Source organism: Pan troglodytes, chromosome 13 (assembly GCF_028858775.2).
Source record: "Pan troglodytes isolate AG18354 chromosome 13, NHGRI_mPanTro3-v2.0_pri, whole genome shotgun sequence".
Taxonomy (NCBI): Eukaryota; Metazoa; Chordata; class Mammalia; order Primates; family Hominidae; genus Pan; species Pan troglodytes.
The window spans coordinates 25,461,085-25,485,947 of record NC_072411.2 but is presented as its reverse complement, the minus strand read 5'-3'; the positions used below and the strand labels follow the sequence as shown (position 1 = coordinate 25,485,947).

Below are 24,863 nucleotides of genomic sequence, written 5' to 3'. Positions count from 1 at the left end.
TTATTATTATACTGGTGTTACAAACTTTACTGAGCTGTTATTAAATGGCAGGCATCATCCTAGGCACATCATTTGCATTACCACCAGATTTTTGGAATTATAGTTGTTATAATAACATATACCTGTGTTCTAATTGAGATGACTGAAGTTTGGAATATTTAGTAATTTGTCCAGGTCACATTAGTCAGTGGTGAAGTCATAATTTGAACTCAGAGCTGATTCCAAAGCCTGACTTACAAGAAATGTGTCATCCTCTCTCCATGATTAAAGACTCCCTCACTCTACCTCTACTTTTAAGCCCATTAAGTCTAAAAAGACAAACTTTTGATGCAGAGCTTCTCAGCAGAAAAATGAACTGTGCATTGTGTGAAATTTTCATATCATTCCTTAAAAACCAAACTGTGGCAGGATTTATTAGGAGCTTGGAATCCAGACACTTACTAGTTATGTGATATTGAGAAAGTCACTGAACCTCTGTGACTCAATTTTCTCATCTATAAAAATAGAAATAAGAATGGTACTTATCTCCCTGGGTAATGACCAGGGGAAAAATAAATTAACATAAGGAACGAGTTTAGACTTAGCATACAGAAAGATATTATCAAATAATAATACTAACAGTAACTACTAGTTTTATGATACTATTGGTATTAGCATGCTATAAATATTATACCATTTTTAGTACTATTATTTTGTAACAGTGAAGAAAATCTAATATTTAGCATAGCCTACACGAGATACTTCAAAACCTTGAAAAACTTTAATACTACCAACAGATCCCACCCAAATAACTTTCCTTTGAAAGAATTAATTTTTAAGATAAGCAGGATCTTTAGAACAAGGACAGTTTTTTTGCTGTTATATTTGTTTGTTTCACACATTGTGTGGCCATAGTAATGCTCAATAGTTTTTGCTTGAGAACGAATTTGAAGTTTATATCAATGAGAGTCATGTCATGTGACTTCTGGGCCACCACACAAAACATCCTTCACTATCACAGTCAGGCAAAGATGTGTAATGTCTGGCAAATCCGTGAAGGCCACCCCTCTTAGAAGGAGATTACTAACAGCTCCTCCCAGCTGAAGACAGTCTGCATTTGGAAACAACATATCATTGATATTTTTACTTCATTCATTTTTTTAGTCACTAGTATAGACAGAGCAGGCAAGTGATGATATAAAATGAGTAACTCAAGGGCATGCTATTCATAGAGTGGTTTCACTCTTAGAAAAAACAGACAACTTTTACAGAGCAGTGCGGAGCATGGAGCACGCTGGCACTGCTATCATGAGGTGATTCATTTAACACACAGAAATAAAATTGCATCTTAAATCAGAAGATAACACACATTCCTGTTGCATGAGGAGAAACTAAATCATCTACTGAATTTCTCTGTGGGGAAAAAATGTAACTTGTTATTGTTAAAGGAAAAAATAACAAAAATCCCATCTAACCCAGTTGCAATTCAATGCTGGTTATCTACAAAGTAGAAAATATAAGACATGCGTGTTTGGGAAGTTGGGATGATTATTGACATCTGATATTTCAGGATGCTCTAAAACACACCATTTATTTCATGATGCGGAAGGTCAAATTAGATTAACGAATCTAAAATACTGTATTACCCAAACAGACAGTATCATTAAAAATTACCTGGACAAAATATAAAGCAATTACACACAATGTGAGGATTTGAGTCTGAAAAAGGCTGTGGTTTGGAGATTTAGTATTTACTAAAGATCTATGTATGACCATAAACAAAATGAAATATAATTTGAGAAGCCTATGCATTTAAAATGAAATAATCTTTTAGAGGAGTCACTTTGGAAGCTATAAACTTGTTCTAAAGAAGATTACATGCATTTATTTATTAAAAGAGCATAGCTCAACTATTATTTTTCATACCGCAACATATTTGAACTGTTGATGCACACCGGCACAATCCTTTCCCCAAATGAGCCACAATTCCTAGCCCATGGCTATAACTGCTCCCTCTTCTCTCCTCTTAAAAGAGGGAGAGCAAAATGCAAAAGAGAAAAAGAGGTGGCATTACTAGATCATTGTTGATTTTTCTCTTTCTCTGGTAAGAACAGCTCAACTTGCTTCTGAGAAGTAGCCTTTCCCTGTTTTCAACCCATGCAATTAACGCTGAACTATCTCCACTCTCTTCACAGCCATAGCTGGGTGAATAATTTGGCCATGGCCATGCAGTAGATCCCAATCACCTGAACACTGCCATGGTCTGGGATTGGTCCTTGAAAACTCAACCCCATGACTTAACATAAGGAAAGTTTTCTGGAACTTTAAAAGTGGGAGGTTTACTTTCCACATGGAATGTTGAACTGCTGCTACTTAAACGTGGAGTTGATGATTTCACCTTCATTACCACTGAAATCTTGCCTGCAAATGAAGCACCTCCAAGAGGTAAGCAGTCAAATGTGGAGTGAGAAACAGACAGACTGGAAAAACCCGAATCATAATATTTAAGATTCTGAAGCCAGCTGTACCTGAAGCAGATCTTACACCTTGAAACTTCTATTTTCACCAACTATTATTTTCTCTTTTGTTGTTATTGTTGAAGCTGGTATGAGTTTGATACACCCTTGAAACAGTGCTAATTGATAATGAGTCACACTAGATTCTGTATGACTCACCATGGTTCAGAATTGCTCTTTTGGAGCACAGTTGAGCACCTCCCTGGAAGTTACACTTACAGTCACCTTGACAGACACATTAACAAAAAAGAAAACAGAAAAAAAAAAAAAACCCTCACGGTTCTCTTTTATGTTTCTACAACCTTGAAAATAAAGAAAAAAATAAGCCAACATTTCTTGAGTATATGCTAAATACCAAGTAATTTGCATATAAAGCTTCAAGAAATACTTACACAGCTCTGTGAATTAATTAAATGAATTAAGTATTACTATCCTCATTTTACCAATAAGGAACCATAAACAGGTTAGATAAATTCACCAAGGTCACACAATGGTTAACTACATGAGAGATGCAAACATGGGTCAATTTGTCTCCAAAAAGCTGAGCATCTTCCACTGTAGAATTTTGCTTCCTAGTTTAGCATTGACTCCCAGATTTGAATCATAAGAAGGCTCTGTGTCCAAAATCAAAAAGGAATTAGAGTTCAGTCTTCCAAAGTGAGCATTTTGAAGTACACACCTTTTATTTATATGCATAAATTCTTCTGTGCTTTCTATAAATGGCAGCCATAATTCAACCTCTGCAAGATGCTTGTAAAGTGATTTTATGTGAAAGCATTCAGGGTATTCATTCAATGATACTGTAATGTTGGACAAGACACAGTAAGCTCAAAGTTTAAACCTGAGGGATTGGGGAGAATTAAAGAACCCTGTTCTATAGATGCAATCAGAACTCATTTTAACATGTCAAAATCATGTGTAAGTGCTCACAGATAGCTCTGCAATTTACAGATTAGCTGTAAATTTTATGCATCTTGAGAAGAAATTCTTTCAATTTCTGTATTTTTTTTGAGGCAAGTAAATATTGAAATCTAGATGGGCAAACAGCCATTGGAGCAGAAGAATAATGCCTCTGTCAGGTGTGAGCTTAGGCCTATCAAACTGGCAAGTAGGAGATTAACAAACGTTGGCTGCATAAAAAAAATAATGCTATCAGCATGCCATGAGTGCAAATTCCATTTTAATGTCTCTTCAGAATTTGGTAGCAATAGTTTAAAGGCAGTACTATAATTCTTTTCCACCTAAACTTTAACCTGTTTCCATACGTTTAAAAAGTAGCTACTTCTTAATTCTGCAGATTGGCAAGAAGTCTTCTTTAAGAAGAGATAATAATAATAACTTAATTCTTAATTTCACCAAACAATAGTAGTTTTTGTTTTGAAATCAAATTTTCTTGATATATTTTAGAAGAGTAAAGAAGGGGAAAACAGGACCAGACAAAAAAAAAATAAATTAAAAACAAAAAAGGCAGAGTTTCTTTCAGAAGTTTCAAGTTTTTTCAATTCCTATGTCTGCCTGGCTGTCTACGCTCTTGTGACAGGGCCAAGTTAAACAGAGACTTAGAAATAACAGTGATAAAGCACACTATGCTTGAATCTGAGGCATACACATCTATACTTTCAAATGAAATAAGCAAGTTTCCAGAAACATTATCTCTTCCAAATGGATTACTTCCCTAAATATGTGCTCTCTCTCTCTTTTAATGTTATTTTTCTTAAATTCACTGATGCAATAGGCCAGAACCAAGTAACCTCTCTTGAAAGTTAAGAAATGTCAGTAAACCAAAGAATAAACCTTGCAATATCCCGTAACTTGATGGATTTGAGCATCAACATTCTTAGAGAACCAACAGCGAAGTTTTAATGTACACAATTAAATCTGCTATTTTTCATGGGCCAGTATCTACATCATGGGGACCTTCAGGAAACAAACAAACAAACAAACAAAAAACTGCTTTATTTATAACAGTATCTGTAGCACCGTGGCTGGTATAGAGTATGTACTAAACCACAGTCCTCTTTAGTAAGGAATTTTTCCTTTCTCAGACAAAAAGAAAATGAACAAACTTGCTTTTGCTTTGCAATGAAATGCTATTGATGGTACTGAAGAAAACTGAGACACTAGATTTACTACGAATGTTTTCTTTTCATATCTACCATGAAAAATGCTTTCTAGTGTTTGATTTACAGTTGGAAATGTCCTACAAAGCAATCTTTTCTAAAATTGTGAAGTTCAGTTGCATTTATCATTAATTCCATGTAGCCATTTTAATACCATCTCTTCCTGTTTTCTCCATCCCTACTTTACTCTATTTCTGATACATAGGGTTTGGTTTCCTTGTTCCAAAGGTCCCCCAGGATTAGCGTCCTTTCTAAATAATAAGCCTGAATTATTGTCTCCCTTTACCTTCTGCTAGGGAACTTTCATAGACCAGAGTGTTAAGGTTAAGTGTTGGTCAAAATCCTTCTATCTGTTCAACGGCAGTTCAAATGGGAAGGCAGCCCAGTGAGCAGATGTCTCCCATTCTTAGAACAATGAAGACATTTTATTGGGTATTTGATATGGTTTGTATCTGTGTCCTCACTCAAATCTCATGTTGAATTGTAATCCCTAATGTTGGAGGTAGGACCTGGTGGGTGGTGATTGGCTCATGAGGGAGGATTTCTCATGAATGGTTTACTACCATCCTCTTGTTGATGTCCCTGCAATGGTGAGTAAGTTGGTGAGATATAATTGTTTAAAATTCTGTGGCACCTTCCTCCTCGCTCTTCTTCCTGCTCTGACCATGTGACATGCCTGCTCCTCCTTTGTCTCCTGCCATGACTTTAAGATTCTTGAGGCTTTCCAGAAGCTGAGCAGATGACAGCATCATCCTTCTTATACAGCTTGTAGAACCATAAGTCAATTAAACATTTTTTCTTTATAAATTACCCAGTCTCAAGTATTTATGGCAATGCCAAAATGGACTAATACAGTATTCCTCCGCAATCTTAACAGTTCTTTTCTACCTGATAATTACAAAGCACCAGAAATAAAATAACAAGTTGTCTGTAGTACCTTGCTTTAAAGTTTCAATTCACCAGCCTTATTGTTGGCTTAGCTAAAAGTGTGAAGGGTCATATGAATGCTATACACAGTGGTAAGATTTAATGAGGATTTTTTTTTTTTCATTTTTAACAAGAGGATATTATTGGAACTTCCATTACACAGAGCAGGGGCCATGAAAAAGGTCTGGGCTTTGTGGTCCTTAAGCCCACATTTTCCCTCTTTCCAAGGGTGTTTTAATTTGGTTAATGATATTAATAGTAACAACATTTCTGCTAAGACTTCAACCAGAAGACTGATCTCATTCAGGTATGGAGCTCAAATTTATATTTCTTCTCTGTTCAGAAAAAAAAAAGTGAGAAATTAAAATTGTCCTAAATTGGTAGTACCTCCTGGCACCTGGCAGAAGTTAAAAAAAAAATCTTATTTTGAGGAAAGTGTCTTAATTTTTGATCCTTAGAGTTGTCACAAATTAATTGTAATCAATATGAACAAACACACATGCGCGCGCGCACACACACACACACACACACACACAGCATAAGGAAACAAGCTACCACAGGAAAAATTTAGAAAACAGCTAGTAACAGACTGGGACCCTCACAGACTTCAGATGTTGGAATTATCAGAGACAAAATGTTTAATAACTATTAATGAAATGCCTAAATACATAAAAAGATGGAAACAAACAAAAGAACAGAGACAACAAATTATCTTTATTAATAGCCATGCTTCAAAAAGAACAAAATATTATTTTTAGAAATGAAAGATAAAATCAATAAGAAATGATTCATTGAACGGGATTAGGCCTAAATAAGGAGAGGACTAGTGAATGTGATGCTAAAGCCAAATGAATTGCCCAGAATGCAAGATGTCATATCAAAGAATGAAAGCTATAAAAAGAGGGTAAGAAATATGATGATACAATTAGCAAGTCTAAGTTCATATAATTTAGATCTAGAAGAATTGAGTAGATAGAATAGGAGGAAGCAAGATTTGATATGTTGAGAATTTTTAAGAACTGATGAACAGATACATATGAATAATAAATAGGAACTGGATACATAGATACATATGACATAGCGAACAGGAAACATAAAAATACCAAGTAAGACACTTTAAAAAGAAATCTACAAGCAGATACGTGATGACAAAACTGCAAAACATCAAAGAAAAAAGGATGACTTTAAATCAACTTGTAAGTAGTAGGCATGGAGGTGGTCAGAGCACCTTCAATAGCAGGACAGATGGACAGCGGACTTCTTGGTAGCAACCGGGGAAGCCAGAAAACAAGAGGACACTGATGTGCCAGTGAGTCTTTGAAACTGGGTCTTCAGTAGGAAGAGGTAGGGAAAGTCCTGGCTTTTAGCATTTCTGATATCCACAGTGTAAACCCTCCTACTACAGCTGATTTCAAGCTGGCATCCTGCCACCACTGAAGGATGTAGAGTTGGGGAGAGACATGTATACCTGGCTCTTAAAGGCCAGTGCCACTGGCTCCATCACACCTCTGACTGATTTCTCAGTACCTGAGAGAAAATATTCTTCAATATTGCATTGAAGATCTAGCAAGATTATCTTCCAAGATTAAAGGTAAAATAAAACTTTTGTTCAGGAAAATAAATAAATAAATAAATATATATATATATATATATATATGTATATGTATGTATAATGAAGGGAACCTTAAACAGAAAATAATTCAAAAGAATTTAGTTAAAAAGAAGGAAATAAAGCCTGGCAGAAGATAGAAAAGTCTGAGATAAAGGAAGAAATGAGGAATGTATAAACTAGTGTCTATATTAATAAATCAAAAATAAGCAGTATCTAAAAATTATAAAAATGATTATTATTAGGACGGTGAATGGAATCAGAGATAAACTCAATCAGGGATCAGTGTTGATTGGTTCTTCCAACTGCTATTTGGGGAACTAAAATGGACATTTTTTTGACCCTACTGCAGCTAGGTTTCTGGATCAACATTACATCCGGAAATTATAAACCCTTTATGAAGCTTGAGGGCTGTAGCAAGAATCATTTTTATGCCTTTTCAGCTCTTTCTACTGGCAAGCAAAAGCAGGGGCCCGTGATGCCTTTTCCACAGCCATTTTTCAGATACCTCCTCTTCCTACCTGTGAATTTGCATACAGTATGGGGCACGAGGAAGTCATTCCAAAAGACCCCAAAAAGAACCCACACTGTAAGTACTACAACAATTTTGTAAGCAACTAACTTACGTGTTAAATGTATTTCTGCTTACCATGCATTGAGTTATTAATGTTTTCTGCATTGTACTGTGATAGAGAGAGAGTCAGAAAGAATATGATAGAATCACAGGAAAAGTTGGATACATAGGAAATCGGGTAGCAGAAACAAAATCCAACTTTACAAGTAGCCCCACAATGTAGAAGGACCTACATTTGCCATTATAAAAAAAATGGATGGACAGTTGAGTATAAAAAATAAAATCTAGCAGTATGTTCTTCACAAGATCACCTACAAAGCTGAAAGAAAAGGAAAAATTGAAAGAAAAAGAATGAGAAAAGAGGCCAGGCAAACACTAAGTTAAGCGAAGTTGTAATAGGCATATTAATAATAGGCAAAATAAATTTAAGCATAAAAAGACATTACTAAAGTTTAAAAAGGTCACTTAAATGTGATAAAATGTTCACTTCATCAAGTAGATAAAAAATTTCTATCTTGTATGCATGTAATGAATACTGTCATCATATATAAAGTGAAAATTGACAGAACTTCCAATAGAAAAAAAAGATTCACTATTATAATAGGAAATTACAATGCCTTTAAAATTTTTGATGAACTATTGAGTTGCTCAAATCCTTAATGTATGCACTCATACATTTAAGTTAAAATTAAGTAAAACTTAAAAATATATTTGAAAATTAAGTAAAAATTTAAGTATTCTGCTAAATTATTTTAGTATTTTACCTCTTGCAAGTTTTTATAAAGTAGATAGAAATGCATTGCCTATTTCTGCCACAGATACATCTTGGCATTTTCTGAATAAGAAATCTTGGTTTCAGATCTCAGATATTATGGGAGCAAAAGGCTCCAGACTTGAATCCTTAAACAACCTAATGAAAATTATGCATTCATTTATTTTAATAAAGCCCACTGGAAAGGTATGAACTAGAACAATATACCTGTGACTTTGCCCAAGGTGAGTGACCTTATAACCCTGAACTCTACTTCCAGAGAGAAGTTATAACTGAGTCGAAGTTGCTGGTCCATCTGCAGGAAAACAGAAAACAAAGGCACATCAGCAGAGGTCTGCAGGTAAGAAGCATAAAACGATCCCATCTGGAAATAGCTTGAAAAAATGCATACAGATAGCAGACCCCCCTCTGAGATTTTCTCTCAGGAGAGATTAGACAGGTCTCGCTAATTTGCCCACAATGCACATAAAATACCCCTTTCTTTCTTCTTTGTGAAATAAGGGTTTTCACACAAGTCTTCTCCCTGGGAAATTGTATACAGCGTTTTACAGGTATTTATCTCCCCACAGAGATTTTCTCACCAAATTCTTTGCTGCAAACAAGCAAACAAATGAAACCTGCTCAGGAACTTGCTGTGCAAGATTAACATTAATAGGAAGCAGGAACTCATTTTCCATTTCTCCCCCTTTCTCTCTGTTTGTCCTTAGGGCCACCACTGTCCCCATTGTCCCATAATTCTGACCTGGTCTCATTTAGTTGTGGGCAGAGAGCTTTTCCTGGGCAAGGATTGCAGTCTGACAAAACATGTGGTCCTGGGGAGGAGAGGGTAGCTGAACAGTTAGTTGCAACCAACATGGACAATTGATAATCCCATCTTGCAGGGGTGAGCAAAAGCCAACACTGGGACTTTAGTAGGACTTTATTTCTATGACCATCCTTTAGAGATCCCTCCTTACTTCACCCATGGCTAATTCCAGCTCCATTTGTTCAGTCCCCTTCCCATTCCTAGGCAGCCCTCCCCATTCATTCTCACTTTTTCAGGCTAGCCATATCCCACTGGTTTCTTCCAGGCTCTACTCTGACTATGCATATGGTGCTATTCCCAGAAAGAGTCCTCATTATTTTACAGTTCACCTGTAAGAAGAGGAGACTAAGATCCCATTGGCCATGTGCCTGACTTTGCACAGCTTGAGTGCAATCCACCAGGGACTCATACATAGTCCTCCCATCTCCCCTGCCATGACTTTCCTTTGGCACGTCTGCTCAGAATGACCCTGCTCTGTTCTCAGGCAACTTACATTCTAGAGGAGGGAGACAGGACAGAAAATTTGATAAGTAAATACATTGTATTGGAAGTTAAGTGCTGAGAGAAAAAAATAATGCAGGCAAGAATAAGGCGGGGGGGGGGGTGTAGGGTTGAAGTCAAGGAAATAGGTTGCTCTATTAAATAAGCTGATCAGAGATGGCCTCAATGAGAATGACCTTTTGAATCATTTGAGTCCAGAAGGAAGTACAAGAACTGGACATGAGTATATATAAAGAATAGCATCCTAGGCAAAGCAGTGAGTCCAAATAGCAAAGAGGCCAGAGTGGCACAACTAGAGTTCCAGAGGGCATATAATCAGATGAGGTTAGAGAAGCAACCAGAAAGGAGCAGGGGTGTCAGATCATGGAGATCCTTATAAGCCACTGGAAGACCTTTGACTTTTTCTCTGTACGAGAAAGGAAATCATTGACAGGGTTTGGACAAAAGAATGCCAGGATCTGACTATTCCTACACCAGGATCACTCTGACTGCTATGTTGAGGATAGACAGCCAGGGAACCTAAAGAGGAGCAGGGAGATGTCAATCAAAAGGCAACTGTAAACAGTGATAATCCAAGCAAAGGACAAGGGTGGCTTGGGGAAAGATAGATGCTGTTGAGCCACGAGATGCTGCATGTAAGAGAAGGAGAGATAAAAGGAGAATACCACAATTTTGAGACTATGAACTTGAAAAATGAAGCTGCCACTAACTGGGACATGCTTGCAGGGGATGAGGTCATTGTTTCAGGAGAACTTCCTAATAAGTCAATTTTAACTATTTACTTAAATATTCCGATGCCTAACAGATATTCATATAGATATGCCCAGTAGGTAGTTGGTATAAGGTCTGGAATCCAGGGACAAGATTAGTGTTAGATACGCATTCAGGATTGATTCATCGGCATGTACATGAAATTTAAAGATGTGAGATCGAATGAAATGAGTATGGAGTGAGTGTAGATCAAAAGCAGAAGCTGGAGTCCTTGGGCGTTCTGAGAGTTCCTTGGGGTAGAGTTTTGAGAGATGATGGGAAACCAACAAAAGAGACAGGAGTGAGCAACTAACACAGACAGAAGGATCAACAGGCGAGAGTTGTATTGGGCAAGCAATAAAGATTTAGGTCAAGTTGCAAGAACAGGAAGGAATTCCTATGTCAGTTGCCAATGAGAGGACAAAGAAAGATAACACTGAGACATGACCACTGGATTTTGCCAGGTAAGCACAATGATGCCTTGAGAAGTACAATTTTGCTACAGTGCAGAGGCAATACCTTTTCGGTATGGGTATAAGAAAAAGGTAGGGAAAATTTGAAGAACAAGCATATACACAACATTTCCAAAAATTCGGGCAAGAAAAGGACAAAGAGAATGGAACACTGTAAGAAGTCAGATAAGAGAAAGGTTTCCTCTCTTTACCCAGAGATATGCTGGCTTGTTTGCTTGTTTAGCTATTGTTGTCTGTATATTAGTTTAAGAACTGATGCATGTAATAATTATTTGTTTTAGGCTTTGGGGAGCCATTCAGTAGAGCTGGAATAAATGATGAAAGGGAGGGAGGAAGGAGAATGCTAGAGTGATTTTCTTCAGTAGGGTATCAGATCTGGCCCACAGGTAGCAAGGTCAGGCCTTAGCTAGAACCATGAACTATTTAGGAGGGAGAGAGAGTGCAAACACACGTGTGGTAGGTAGGTAATGTGCTCTTGAGAATGTGCGGATATTCTCTTCTGAATGTAAGAGTGTAAATTCTTACAAGAAATAAGAAAGCAAAGTCATCTGCTGAGAGTTAAGACAAACTGGCAATTGTTAGCAGTATAAGTAAAGAGGAGAGAGTGTAAAATGGTCAACCAGGAGAACAGGAGAACAGATTAAAAAACATGGAGTGATTGATAGGCAGATGCAAGGGCTTGCTGAGGGTCATGATTTTAAAGGGGATGATCTGGACTCTGTCTATTCTCTGTTGGGCTCTGCCATCATCTGCTGCTGGCCCTTTATATGGAGCCCACTGAGATCTCATGGGGTGCCTCCCACACAACATGCTTTCAGACAGCTTTAGCCTGCGCTCACATGGACCCTCTTCCTGAGCACTCTCCTCCTCCCTGTGGCCAACTCCTACTCATCTTCAAGACTCAGCTTACTCCTAACTTCTTCCAGGAAGTAAGTACTGATGCCCAGGTGGGATCAGCACCCTCTTCAGTATCACCTGTGCCTGCTTCCACCACATGCCTTCCCACAGCCTATTATGATTTCCTCTTTGCCCATGCGTCTTCCTCACTTTAATGCAGCCCAGCGGTTGGCAAACCTGAGCAGACACTAGTATCACCTGCTGCTTTCCCCCTTCCATAGCCTCCAATTTAATAGATCTGCTGTGGAACCCAAGAATCTGCATTTCTTTTTGTTTGTTTGTTTGTTTTTTGAGATGGAGTCACTCTGTCTCCCAGGCTGGAGTGCAGTGGTGGGATCTCTGCTCACTGCAACCTCCACCTCCCAGTTTCAAGTGCTCCTACCTCAGCTTCCCCAGTAGCTGGGATTATAGGTGCGTGCCACCACACCTGGCTAATTTTTGTATTTTTAGTATTGATGGGGTTTTGCCATGTTGGCCAGGCTGGTCTCGAACTCCTGACCTTGTGATCCACCTGCCTCAGCCTCCCAAAGTGTTGGGATTACAGGCATGAGCCACTGCACCTAGCCAATAATCTGTATTTCTTTTTTTCTTTTCATTTTTTTTTTTTTTAATAAAGTCTTGCTCTGTCTCCCAGGCTGGAGTTCAATGGCGTGATTTCTGCTCACTGCAACCTCTGCCTTTCAGGTTTAAGCGATTCTCCTGCCTCAGCCTCCTGAGTACCTGGGACTACAAGTGTGTGCCACCACACCTGGCTAATTTTTGTATTTTTAGTAGAGATGGGGTTTCACTATTTTGGCCAGGCTGGTCTCGAACTCCTGACCTCTTGATCTGCCCACCTCAGACTCCCAAAGTGCGGGGATTGCAGGTGTGAGCCACCACACTTGGCCCAAGAATCTGCATTTCTAACAGGGTCCCAAGTGATGCTGATACTGGTGGGACATGGGAAGCACATCTTCAGAACCACTATCCTAGTTCTTCCAAGTCTGGGGGCAAGTGTGATTTGTAACTATGTTTCCAGCACTAGGCACTACACTGGCATGGGGTAGAAGCTTAGAAAAGTTTGATAGAGTAGCCAAGGCACATTGGCTGAAGCAGGAGAAAGTAAGGAAGGTACCTGAATGGTAAGCTCTCTTCCCTCTCGGTTAATCTTCAGGTGATGCATCCTTCTGTTAGCAAAGTTATCTGCATCAATGGTGAATACATGGGTTTCTTCCTTGTTTAGGTGATAGCGAACCTGTAAGCTTCCTTGAAAGAAAAATATTAGAAATTAGAATTTAAAGCAGCACCTATAAAATGCAAAGACATGATCAGATTATCTTTTAATTGATTATTAGGGCCCCAGGTCTTAATCCTTCCATTATTCAATTTTAAAAAATATATCACGTATATTTATCAGGGTCCCTAAAGAAAATTCTGAAGAGAGCTGCAAAAATAGAGAGAGAGAGAGAGAGAGAGAGAGAGAGAGAGTGTGTGTGTGTGTGTGTGTGTGGTGTTATCACAAACCAAAATGCCAGTTTAGAAAATAAAACATCTATTTTGTAATTGGATCATGAAACTTTAATAAGGTAGAGTTAAGATCTTTTCTACTTTCTCTTCAATTCCTACCACTTCCTATAACTCTCTGTCTTCCTAATTGCTGTCTCCCTTTTATATCTAAGGACTGGAAAGATAACTCAGTCCTGTTATCACCCGTTGATATATAATGCCCATGATGGGAATGTGGCCAGATTAGGGCACAGTACCTCACTTTAACCCTTTAGGGCCCATTAACCCTTTTAACCCTTTACAGCCCACTGGAACATTCAAATTTTATTAGGACTGCGTTTTTCAAACAGCTGTTAGCTATTCCTTGTTGGTTAGGAAATCAATTTACTGGGTCTCAGTCAGCATTTCTTACAAAATGAAACAGAATTTAGATATATGAGACTCCCAGGAGACATATTAAAAATAGAAGTGTATCAATTCTGTGTGTGTGTGTGTGAGACAGAGAGAGACAGAGAGAGAGAGAGAATATTAGCTCACAATGCAAAATGGCCACTTCGGAGAGATTTGTTAAGGGAAATAAGATTAAGCTAGATGGGAGGAATAAGTTCTAGTGTTCTATAGCACTGTAGGATGACTAGAGTTAACAAAAGTATATTGTATGTTGTTTCAGGTAGCTAGAAGGAGAATACTGAATGTTCCCAAAACAAACAAGTGATAAATGTGTGAGATAATGGTTGTGCTAACTACCCTTATCTGATCACTATACATATATGTATTGAAACATCTCTATGTACCTTATAAATATACACAAGTATTATATGTCAATTAAAAATAAAATTAAAAAAAATGTTTGAAAGACACTCTATATTTAAAAATTGCCATGGGGTAATAAGTTGTTGAGACGCTACTTTATCTCAGACACTGTGACAGGCACTTTTCCTCATCTGATCCTTTCCCCAGCGTCACTGGCTGTGAGAGTTGAGCCAAGCAGCCCAACTGCATGCTGCTTGCTCTCCTTTTCTGTCTGTAGGGGTCATCTGGTCTGGAGTCACTGGAGTCCCACACACAAAATGGCAGGAGCTCTTCCCTTGGACATATGTGGGAATGGAAAATAATTGGAATTGAGGAGCGATGTCATAAGCTGATGGCCATTGGGGAGAAAGGAGTATCTGCTCAAATTTGAGCTAAGAACAACTAAAGTAACTCTTTCTCATCCCCTCAAAGTTTCTCATATTCCCTCATCCCAAAGAAAAACTCCCTGAACTCTCTCAGCCTGCCCATCTTTCCCAGGCTGCCAACCCAGTAAGGCAAGAGGGTTGTGAGTAACCACCGTGTCCCTGACTGATCCCCAGTCCTCACCCAAGTATTTGAATACTTTTGCGGGGAGAGGGCAGAGACCATTTCAAATATAAGTTGTTACTCATAGAATTTCAGAATACATGCATGTGAAACAATAAATTAAGAATAGAAAAATGTAGTTTGGAGCTATGAGGCCATTGCCTAACACTTCTGAGGCCAGAAGGAGAAGCTCTCTATACCTGGTCCTGGTTTTCCTGGTTCATTCTCTTTCTGTGGTTCTGACCACGCAGATTTCCAGATATTATTATTTTTGTTATTTTACTACTTAAAAAGTAATGGCTGCTCCCAACAGCAGCATATTTTGTGCAGACAGGAGCTGGTAGGGGCGAGTCACTGTGCAGATCACGGGCAAGGTACCCCTCCTGCCCATGGCAGGAAAAGGCCCATCTCGTGCACTGGTGGGCTGCTGGGCAATATGCTCTTCCACACTTTTCTAAGAATCTGTGTGTCTTAACATTTAATTCAACCTCATAAAATAAACCAGTGTGTGATAATTACGTGCCAGACATAGTGATCGACCCCCACATTCCTTAAGGCTGTTGAACTCTCTTAACATCTTACTGTTCTGGTAATTCATATTCACACACATATTCTTTACATATTTTTCCATTTTTGAAAACACTTTCATTTTATACATGTTTGCTGGCATCCCTCTTGCCACCATTCCTCTTAGGACCTAGTAATCTCAGCAGAGTTCCTATCTGCTAAAGTATTCTGAAGCTTCCCCCAATATCCAAGTTCATGATACAAAAAAACACCTCAGCTAGTTCTTCCAAAGCCATACAAATACTTCACTCACCTTCTTAGGAGCTTTGATGCAATCAATGCCTCTTAAAGTGTCCCTCCACCCACGAATGTGATGTTCTGAAACCTCCCACTAACTCATTTCACATGACTCTTGGGGAAGCAAACTCACTCCATGACTTTTCAAAGTAAGTTTGACCCCATGAAAGGCTAACTTCCAGAAGGGATGTGGGTCAGAGCTGGGGGCTCATTAATCACCTCCCTGAGCGTCTTCTTCAGTGGCTTTGTTAGGGAGCTAAGAGACATTTCCACCTCTTCAGCTGTGCACTCCAGTGGTTCAGATCACCATCAGCTTCTTGCCTGGCATTGCCATGTCTATTTGTCTCTGGAGAATCCTGGGCCCAGAGTTATTCCCGCTATCCTCAGGCCTTCCTCTACCCCCTCGGCTTGCTTCATCTGTGAGCTTCCATTTCCTCCCTGGAGTTTTCTGTCCCCATCCCCTTTCATTAGGTTGACAGCAATGATAGACATTGCAAGTTTATAATTCCACAGACAGTGAATTGTCAGAGGGAAGGTGTTGTCCCTAAGTCTAACAAAGCAAAGAATGAATTGAATATTCTGGCCATGAATGCGATGCAATTTCTCTGACACACTGTAATGCATTTATTGTCTATTTGGTATCATTTTCTTGTTGTTTATATATTAACATTGCTACACTATAAAGGACACACATCATTTTTTGTTCATATAAACAGAGATAAGATGTTCACAATGTGGAAATTAACAATAAAAGAGATTTGAGCCTTAGCTTAAAATAAAACTTAGTTTAAAAATAAAACTGGGCTAGGTGTGGTGGCTCACGCCTGTAATCCCAGCACTTTGGGAGGCCAAGGCAGGCGGATCACCTGAGGTCAGGAGTTCGAGACCAGCCTGGCCAATATGGTGAAACCCCATCTCTACAAAAAATACAAAAATTAGCTGGGCATTGTGGCACATGCCTGTAATCCCAGCTACTCAGGAGACTGAGGCAGGAGAATCGCTTCAACCTGGGAGGTAGAGGTTGCAGTGAGTGGAGGTAGCACCACTGCACTCCAGCCTGGGCGATAGTGCAAGATTCTGTCACAAAAACTAATAATAATAGAATAAAATAAATAAAAATGAAACTAATTTGAGCCTTAGTTGCTTCTGGAATAAATATGTATAAAAAGGAATAAACTTTTGTCACTAGCAACTACTCTCGAAGTTTTAAAGGTCCTATCCATGTTGGAGCACTCAAGTTAAATCTAGCTGCTTCTGCTTCTTCTTCTTCCCCGTATTCAGGCAAAATCATCATCATTATTTTTATATTTATTTATTTATTTATTTTTGAGATGGAGTCTCACTCTGCCACCCTGGCTAGAGTGCAGTGGCGTGATCTCGGCTCACTGCAACCTCCATCTCCTGGGTTCAAGTGATTCTCCTGCCTCAGCTTCTCAAGTAGCTGGGATTACAGGTTTGCACCACTACACCCAGCTATTTATTTATTTATTTATTTTTGTATTTTTAGTAGACTTGCGGTTTCACCATCTTGGCGAGGCTGCTCTTGATCTCCTGACCTCAGGTGATCCACCCGTCTCAGCCTCCCAAAGTGCTAAGACTACAGACATGAGCCACCACGCCTGGCCAGCATCATTATTTTTAGAAATAAACAACAGATATTATAAATGCTGTTTTTCTAAAAAATTGAAAAATCTATATTTAAAACAGTACTTAAACACATGACAAGGAATCCTCTTAAAAGAACCGATGGTTTATCACACCCTGATAAGATCCCTTTTCACTTACTAGACATCGTTACACTCCTTGGCTTAGCACAGGTATTCCATCATGATTGAGCACCTACTCAACACTCCACTTTCATCTAGAATGCTTTTTCTCTTTAATTTTCTTCACTTTACTGCGGAAAAAATAGAGCTGCTGGGAAGTAAATAACTTTTCCTGTTCTCAGTAAATGATGAGGTCAGATTTAAAAACTAAATTCAGCCGGTTCCAAAGAGCATGAGTTTCCCAAGGGCCACAACAGCCCATGGTGATCACCGTTGCCCAGAATGCCCTTCTCATTAGGTTGACTCTCCCATACTTCAGAATTCATCATAAGTTTCCCTCTCATAAGAAGCCCTCCCTGGCCTCTGTAAACTGCCCATAACTGATCCAATAGGCCCTACCATCTCCTTTATTCTAACATGTACTGTGTTGTGTTGTCTACTTACTTGCCTAACTCGCACAAATCAATAAAATCCTTGGGAGCCAGGAGATATCTCATTGGTTCTTGGGTTTCTAGTGCCTGGTCCATGGTAAGTACCCAGTAAATTTGGAAAGAAGGGAAAAGAAAGAAAGAAACAACAGAAGAAAGGGAGAAAGAAAGGAGAGAAGGAAGGAAGGAAGGAAGGAAAGAAGGAAGGGAGAGAGGGAGGCAGGGAGGAAATAATTGAATAATAGGGTGGGTCTTAGAAATTTTTTTTTTTTTTTTTTTTTTTTTTTTTTGAGACAGAGTCTCGCTCTGTCGCCCAGACTGGAGTGCAGTGGCACTATCTCGGCTCACTGCAAGCTCCGCCTCCCGGGTTCACACCATTCTCCTGCCTTAGCCTTCTGAGTAGCTGGGACTACAGGCGCCCACCACCATGCACAGCTAATTTTTTGCATTTTTAGTAGAGATGGGGTTTCACCATGTTAGCCAGGATGGTCTCGATCTCCTGACCTCGTGATCCGCCCACCTCGGCCTCCCAAGGTGCTGGGATTACAGGCGTGAGTCACCACACCCGGCCTATTTTTTTTTTTTTTATACTTTAAGTTCTAGGATACATGTGCACAATGTGCAGGTTTGTTACATATGTATACATGTGCCATGTTGGTGTGCTGCACCCATTAAGTCGTCATTTACATTAAGTATATCCCCTAATGCTATCCCTCCCTGCTCCCCCCACCCCACCACAGGCCCCGGTGTATGATGTTCCCCTTCCTGTGTCCAAGTGTTCTCGTTGTTCAATTCCCACCTATGAGTGAGAACATGTGGTGTTTGGTTTTTTGTCCTTGCAATAGTTTGCTGAGAATGATGGTTTCCAGCTTCATCCATGTCCCTACAAAGGACATGAACTCATCCTTTTTTATGGCTGCATAGTATTCCATGGTGTATATGTGCCACATTTTCTTAATCCAGTCTATCATTGATGGACATTTGGGTTGGTTCTCAATCTTTGCTATTGTGAATAGTGCTGCAATAAACATACGTGTTCATGTGTCTTTATAGCAGCATGATTTATAATCCTTTGGGTATATACCCAGTAATGGGATGGCTGGGTCAAATGGTATTTCTAGTTCTAGATCCTTGAGGAATTGCCACACTGTCTTCCACAATGGTTGAACTAGTTTACAGTCCCACCAACAGTGTAAAAGTGTTCCTATTTCTCCACATCCTCTCCAGCACCTGTTGTTTCCTGACTTTTTAATGATTGCCATTCTAACTGGTGTGAGATGGTATCTCATTGTGGTTTTGATTTGCATTTTTCTGATGGCCAGTGATGGTGAGCATTTTTTCATGTGTTTTTTGGCTGCATAAATGTCTTCTTTTGAGAAGTGTCTGTTCATATCCTTCGCCCACTTGTTGATGGGGTTGTTTGTTTTTTTCTTGTAAATTTGTTTGAGTTCATTGTAGATTCTGGATATTAGCCATTTCTCAGATGAGTAGATTGCAAAAATTTTCTCCCATTCTGTAGGTTGCCTGTTCACTCTGATGGTAGTTTCTTTTGCTGCGCAGAAGCTCTTTAGTTTAATTAGATCCCATTTGTCAATTTTGGCTTTTGTTGCCATTGCTTTTGGTGTTTTAGACATGAAGTCCTTGCCCATGCCTATGTCCTGAATGGTATTGCCTAGGTTTTCTTCTAGGGATTTTATGGTTTTAGGTCTAACATTTATGCCTTTAATTCATCTTGAATTAATTTTTATATAAGGTGTAAGGAAGAGATCCAGTTTCATCTTTCTTCATATGTCTAGCCAGTTTTTATTATTTCTTTTCTTCTACTAATTTTGGCTTTGATTTGCTCTTACTTTGCTGCTTCTTTAAAATGCATTGTTAGATAGTTTATTTGAAGTTTTCTCTGGTGATATGATTTAGTTTCTTTTTATTTTTTGTGTATCCATTGCATGCTTTTTGACTCAATGTTTCCATGAGACTTGCAAATACTAACTTATAACCCATTACTTTAAGTATAACCCATTATTTAACTTGATTTTCACGATATTGATTCTTCCTATCCATGAGAATGGAGTATTCTTCTATTTGTTTGTGTCCTCTTATTTCATTGAGCAGTGGCTTGTTCTCCTTGAAGAGGTCCTTCACATCCCTTGTAAGTTGGATTCCTAGGTATTTTATTCTCTTTGAAGCAATTGTGGATGGGAGTTAACTCATGATTTGGCTCTCTGTCTGTTATTGGTGTATAAGAATGTTTGTGATTTTTGCACATTGATTTTGTATCCTGAGACTTTGCTGAAGTTGCTTATCAGCTTAAGGAGATTTTGGGCTGAGATGATGGGGTATTCTAGATATACAGTCATGTCATCTGCAAACAGGTACAACTTGACTCCCTCTTTTCCTAATTGAATACCCTTTATTTCCTTCTCCTGCCTGATTGCCCTGGCCAGAACTTCCAACACTGTGTTGAATAGGAGTGGTGAGAGAGGGCATCCCAATCTTGTGCCAGTTTTCAAAGGGAATGCTTCCAGTTTTTGCCCATTCAGTATGATATTGGCTGTGGGTTTGTCATAAATAGGTCTTATTATTTTGAGATACGTCCCATCAATACCTAATTTATTGAGAGTTTTTAGCATCAAGGGCTGTTGAAATTTTTAATATCTAAAAAATAATTTCTCTGGAACAGGACAACTTTCATAGTATTTATTTTCATTAAGTCCAGAGACCAATTCACTTGACTTGTTCTTATACACTGTCTCACCTAGAGTGTGTTATCCTTGAGTTGGGTGTATATGTTTTTGTTTTTGTGGTGTTTTTTTTTCATGAAGTGTCACTCTTGTTGCCCAGGCTGGAGTACAGTGGTGCGATCTCAGCTCACTGCAACCTCTGCCTCCCAGATTCAAGCAATTCTGCCTCACCCTCCTTATTGCAGGTGCTTGCCACCGTGCCCAGCTAACTATTCATTTTTTTTCTTTTTTTTTAGTGGAGACAGGGTTTCACCATGTTGGTCAGGCTGGACTTGAAATCCTGACCTCAGTTGATCCACCCTCCTCGGCCTCCCAAAGTGCTGGGATTACAGGCATGAGCTCCCCTGCCTGGCCTGAGTTGGGTGTATATGTATCTCGAAAATCCCAACGGTGGCATGCCAAAGGAGCTTGCTAGAATCTGGTGGTCCTGTTGGAGTTGAGCAATCTCTGCACTGGTTTAGCCTCCTTCTCACCTGCATCTGAGGCTGTAACACCTCAGAAAATTTACTCAGGTTTGGGCTCCCACCAACTGCCTGGAACCTGCTGACTATTGCCTGTGTTTAGGGTTCCATCTCTTTTGCATGCATCTGAGATTGCCTTATATGCCGAATCCAGTAGTTTTCAAATTTGTTTCCAATTGCAACACTGTATTCAAATGATGCGGACAGTGAAGGCTAGTACAGAAAAGAAAAAAATGTAGAGCTGCACGAGTTGAAGTGGGAGGGGTACTTATGGGGAGGCTCACTGTCTCTTCCTCGTCACCCCATCTCCACCCCACCACTTCATTTGGCCAACACAATGCCTTGGTCTCCAAGGAGTACAGTGGAAACCATTTGCTCCTTCAGAGAGAGCTCAGCCTACTGGGATTTGGTCACAGATCCCCAGGACAGCTTTTTGTATCACTCCTGTGAGCCCCATGAGCCACAGCCCAGAAACCAGTGCCTCCCTGGAGGTTTGACCCCCAGGACCTTATGCTCTAAGTATCCAGAGTTCAGATCTGACAAGCTTGCCATGGATATTTGGCCAGGCTTTAAGTTGATCAATGTTAGACTCTGTATACGTCTAAGTAGACATAACTAGCTTCAAGAAAGAAACTCGCATGGAAGAGATACTACACTCCTCCTGAAGTAGGATATGTTGGATCTATTTCAAAGCACCTCTAATACTCAGCCAAGGATCACCCAGTACCTTGTAGCAAGGCATTTTATTATTATTTATATCCTACTTGAAATTCAGCTACACATGACAGGGGGATGACGGACCAGGAACTCAGGGTCTAAAAGTCCAAATAAAATGCTCAACATCACTCATGATCAGGGAAATGAAAGTTAAAACAATATTGCGATATTACCTTACTCCTGCAAGAATGGCCAAAATCAAAAAATCAAAAAATAATAGATAATGGCATGGATGCAGTGAAAAGGGAAAACTTCTACAATGCTGGTGGGAATGTAAACTAGTATAACCATTGTAGAAAACAGTGTGGAGATTCCTTAAAGAACTAAAAGTAGAACTACCGTTTGATCCAGCAATCCCACTACTGGGTATCTACACAGGAAAGTAAGTCATTATACAAGAAAGATACTTGCACACACATGTTTATAGCAGTGACATTTGCAATTGCAAAAATATGGAACCAGCCCAAATGCCCATCAATCAACTAGCAGATTAAGAAATTGTGGTATGTGTGCATGTGTATAGGTATATATTCTTTATCAACTAGTAGATAAAGAAATTGTATATATACACACACCCGTGTGTATATATATATACACACACCCCCACACACAATTTCTTTATGTTTTTATACACACACACACACACACACACACACACACACACACACACCGTGGACTATTACTCAGCCATAAGAAGGAACAAATAAATGGCATTCGCAGCAACGTGGATGGAACTGGAGACCCTTATTCTAAGTGAAGTAACTCAGCAATGGAAAAACAAACATTGTAAGTTCTCACTCATAAGTGGGAGCTAAGCTATGAGGATGCAAAGGCATAAGAATGATACAATGGACTTTGGGGACTCAAGGGTAAGGGTGAAAGGGGGGTAAGGGATAAAAGACTATAAATTGGGTTCAGTGTACACTGCTTGGGTGATGGGTGCAGCAAAATCTCAGAAATCACCACTAAAGAACTTATTCATGTAACCAAATACCAACTGTTCCCCAAAAACCTATGAAAATAAACATTTTGAAAAATAAAATAAAATTACATTAATTAAATTAAAAAGTTCAAATATCTAATTCAGTATCTTGAGCTGGGACTTAGGGTAAAGACTCTCGTACGTTGGTTGCACAAGAACATAATTTTTCTGTTTTACCTTTTCTCACCATTCTACTCTTCCTACTCTAATCTGTTTTCCACACTTTTATTAATATGAATATTATAACACATATTTGGCCATATGACTCTAGTGCCTAAAAATCTCCGAGGTGGCTGGGCACAATGGCTCATGCCTGCAATCCCAGCACTTTGGGAGGCTGAGGTGGGCGGATCACTTGAGGTCAGGAGTTCGAGCCTGACCAACATGGCGAAACCCTGCCTCTACTGAAAATATAAAAATTAGCCGAGCGTGGTGGCACATGCCTGTAATCTCAGCTACTTGGAAGGCTGAGACAGGACAATTGCTTGAACCTGGGAGGTGGAGGTTGTAGTGAGCCAAGATTGTGCCATTGCACTCCAGCTTGGTCAACAAGAGCAAAACTCTGTCAAAAAAAAAAAAAAAAAAAAAAGCAAAAGCCCAAGGCTTTCTAATTCTATATGAGAAATTCCAACTTCTTACCATGACATTCAATGTCCTTTCTTACCTATCCAACTTTATTATGTATGTATTGTTATATCTTAGTCACACACCTGAACACGCAGTATCCCTCCAAATGCTTTTCCTTGCCTCTGCACATTGTTATGTTTTTGTTTTATTTTGTTTCTGTTTTCCCCTTAGCTGAAAACACCTACTTGCCTCCTAATATGCCTGGCAAGCTCCTCCTCATTATTTAAGACCCAGTCCATGTGACCCAGGTCCCCACTTGCCCCAAAGACTAATAACATCTTTCTTTTCACCATATTGCCACTCTGGTCACGTAGAATACAAATCTCAATTTATCAAGACTCTTTTGTCTTTCTCATCCTCTTGAATCTAAGCTCCCCTAGGAGGAATTGTTGCTTATTCATCTTTGTGTCTAAAGAGAATAACATGGGACATGCTATCTTAAATCTCCAGAAGGCATTTGTTGAATAAAATAGCCACTATGGAGAATGTTATCAACACTTCCCCCAAATTATAAACTAACATTTATTCAATGCCTGCTGGTGTAAGACACTAGAGAAACAAATGGCTATAATGCTACAGTTCTATCTTCAAAGACCTTATAATCTAGTTGAAGGAGACAAAAGCAACAGTCACACCGGCTGATCTGATGTGCCTACTCTGTATTAGGCACCTAACCTGGTACTAAAGATAGGTTTTTCATTAAATCCTTAGATTAAAAAATGGAATTTTACAGAGGTATAAAAACTCCACAAGTAAAACTGTAATGAGAATATTCATAATGAAATGGGATTTAAACCGAGGAGTGCAGATGTATATAAAGTATGTGCCCTTTCTACTATGTCATGCTACCTCAAAAGAGATGTGTGGCAGCATAGAAGGATGAGTGGATGGATAGAGGAATGGACGTATAAGCAGAGGGAAAGGGAGAAGATTTGATCAGTGCTACGGAATACATGTTTTGTGAGTTCAAAATCAATAAGCGGTTATAAGGGTTGAGGTACATCCACATGAAAGTTCACTGCAGTAATATTCGCAATAGCAAAGACATGGAATCATCACAAATGCCCATCAATGACAGATTGGATAAAGTAAATATGGTATATAGACACCATGAAATACTATGCAGTCATAAAAAAGAATGAGATCATGTCTTTTGTGGGAACAGGGATGGAGCTGGAAGCCATTATCCCTAGCAAACGAATGCAGGAACAGAAAACCAAATACCTCATGTTCTCACTTGTAAGTAGGAGCTAAATGATGAGAACTCATGGACACAAAGAGGGGAACAAAAGATGCCAGGGCCTACGTGAGGATGGAGGTTAAGAGGAGGGAGAGGATCAAGAAAACAACTATTGGATACTAGGCTTAGTACCTGGGTGACAAAATAATCTGTACAACAAACCTCTGTGACATGAGTTGAACTGTGTAACAAACCTCAACATGTACCCCTGAATCTAAAATAAAAGTTAAAAAAAATGCGTGGAGGTAATTAGAAAGAGTTTGTCTAGGAAGAAGTTTTGTAGAAGCAAGATAGAAGTTAGTTTGGAAAACAAAAAGTGATATACTATTAACTATGATGTAAACAGAGTGA

At 39.1% G+C, this 24,863-nt stretch overlaps 1 protein-coding gene and 1 long non-coding RNA gene across 3 annotated transcripts in view; one reads left to right on the top strand and one right to left on the bottom strand.

The window, feature by feature from the left end:
• The window catches only part of CNTNAP5 (contactin associated protein family member 5), an 876,147-nt gene that overhangs the window by 43,831 nt on the left and 807,453 nt on the right, over nucleotides 1–24,863 (bottom strand). The window contains exons 20-21 of the mRNA XM_016949649.3: nucleotides 13,038–13,168; nucleotides 8,705–8,792 (exon numbers count right to left, since the gene is read on the bottom strand). Coding sequence (XP_016805138.3) covers nucleotides 8,705–8,792; nucleotides 13,038–13,168 — 219 coding nt within the window. The remainder of the gene's footprint in view (nucleotides 1–8,704; nucleotides 8,793–13,037; nucleotides 13,169–24,863) is intronic.
• Nucleotides 1–24,863, top strand: part of LOC134807969 (uncharacterized) — a 73,826-nt gene that overhangs the window by 3,356 nt on the left and 45,607 nt on the right. The window contains exons 2-4 of one of the 2 annotated variants that reach the window (XR_010149714.1): nucleotides 2,175–2,424; nucleotides 7,595–7,740; nucleotides 8,757–8,837. This is a non-coding gene — a long non-coding RNA (uncharacterized LOC134807969). The remainder of the gene's footprint in view (nucleotides 1–2,174; nucleotides 2,425–7,594; nucleotides 7,741–8,756; nucleotides 8,838–24,863) is intronic. The other variant, XR_010149715.1, reaches the window with a different exon arrangement.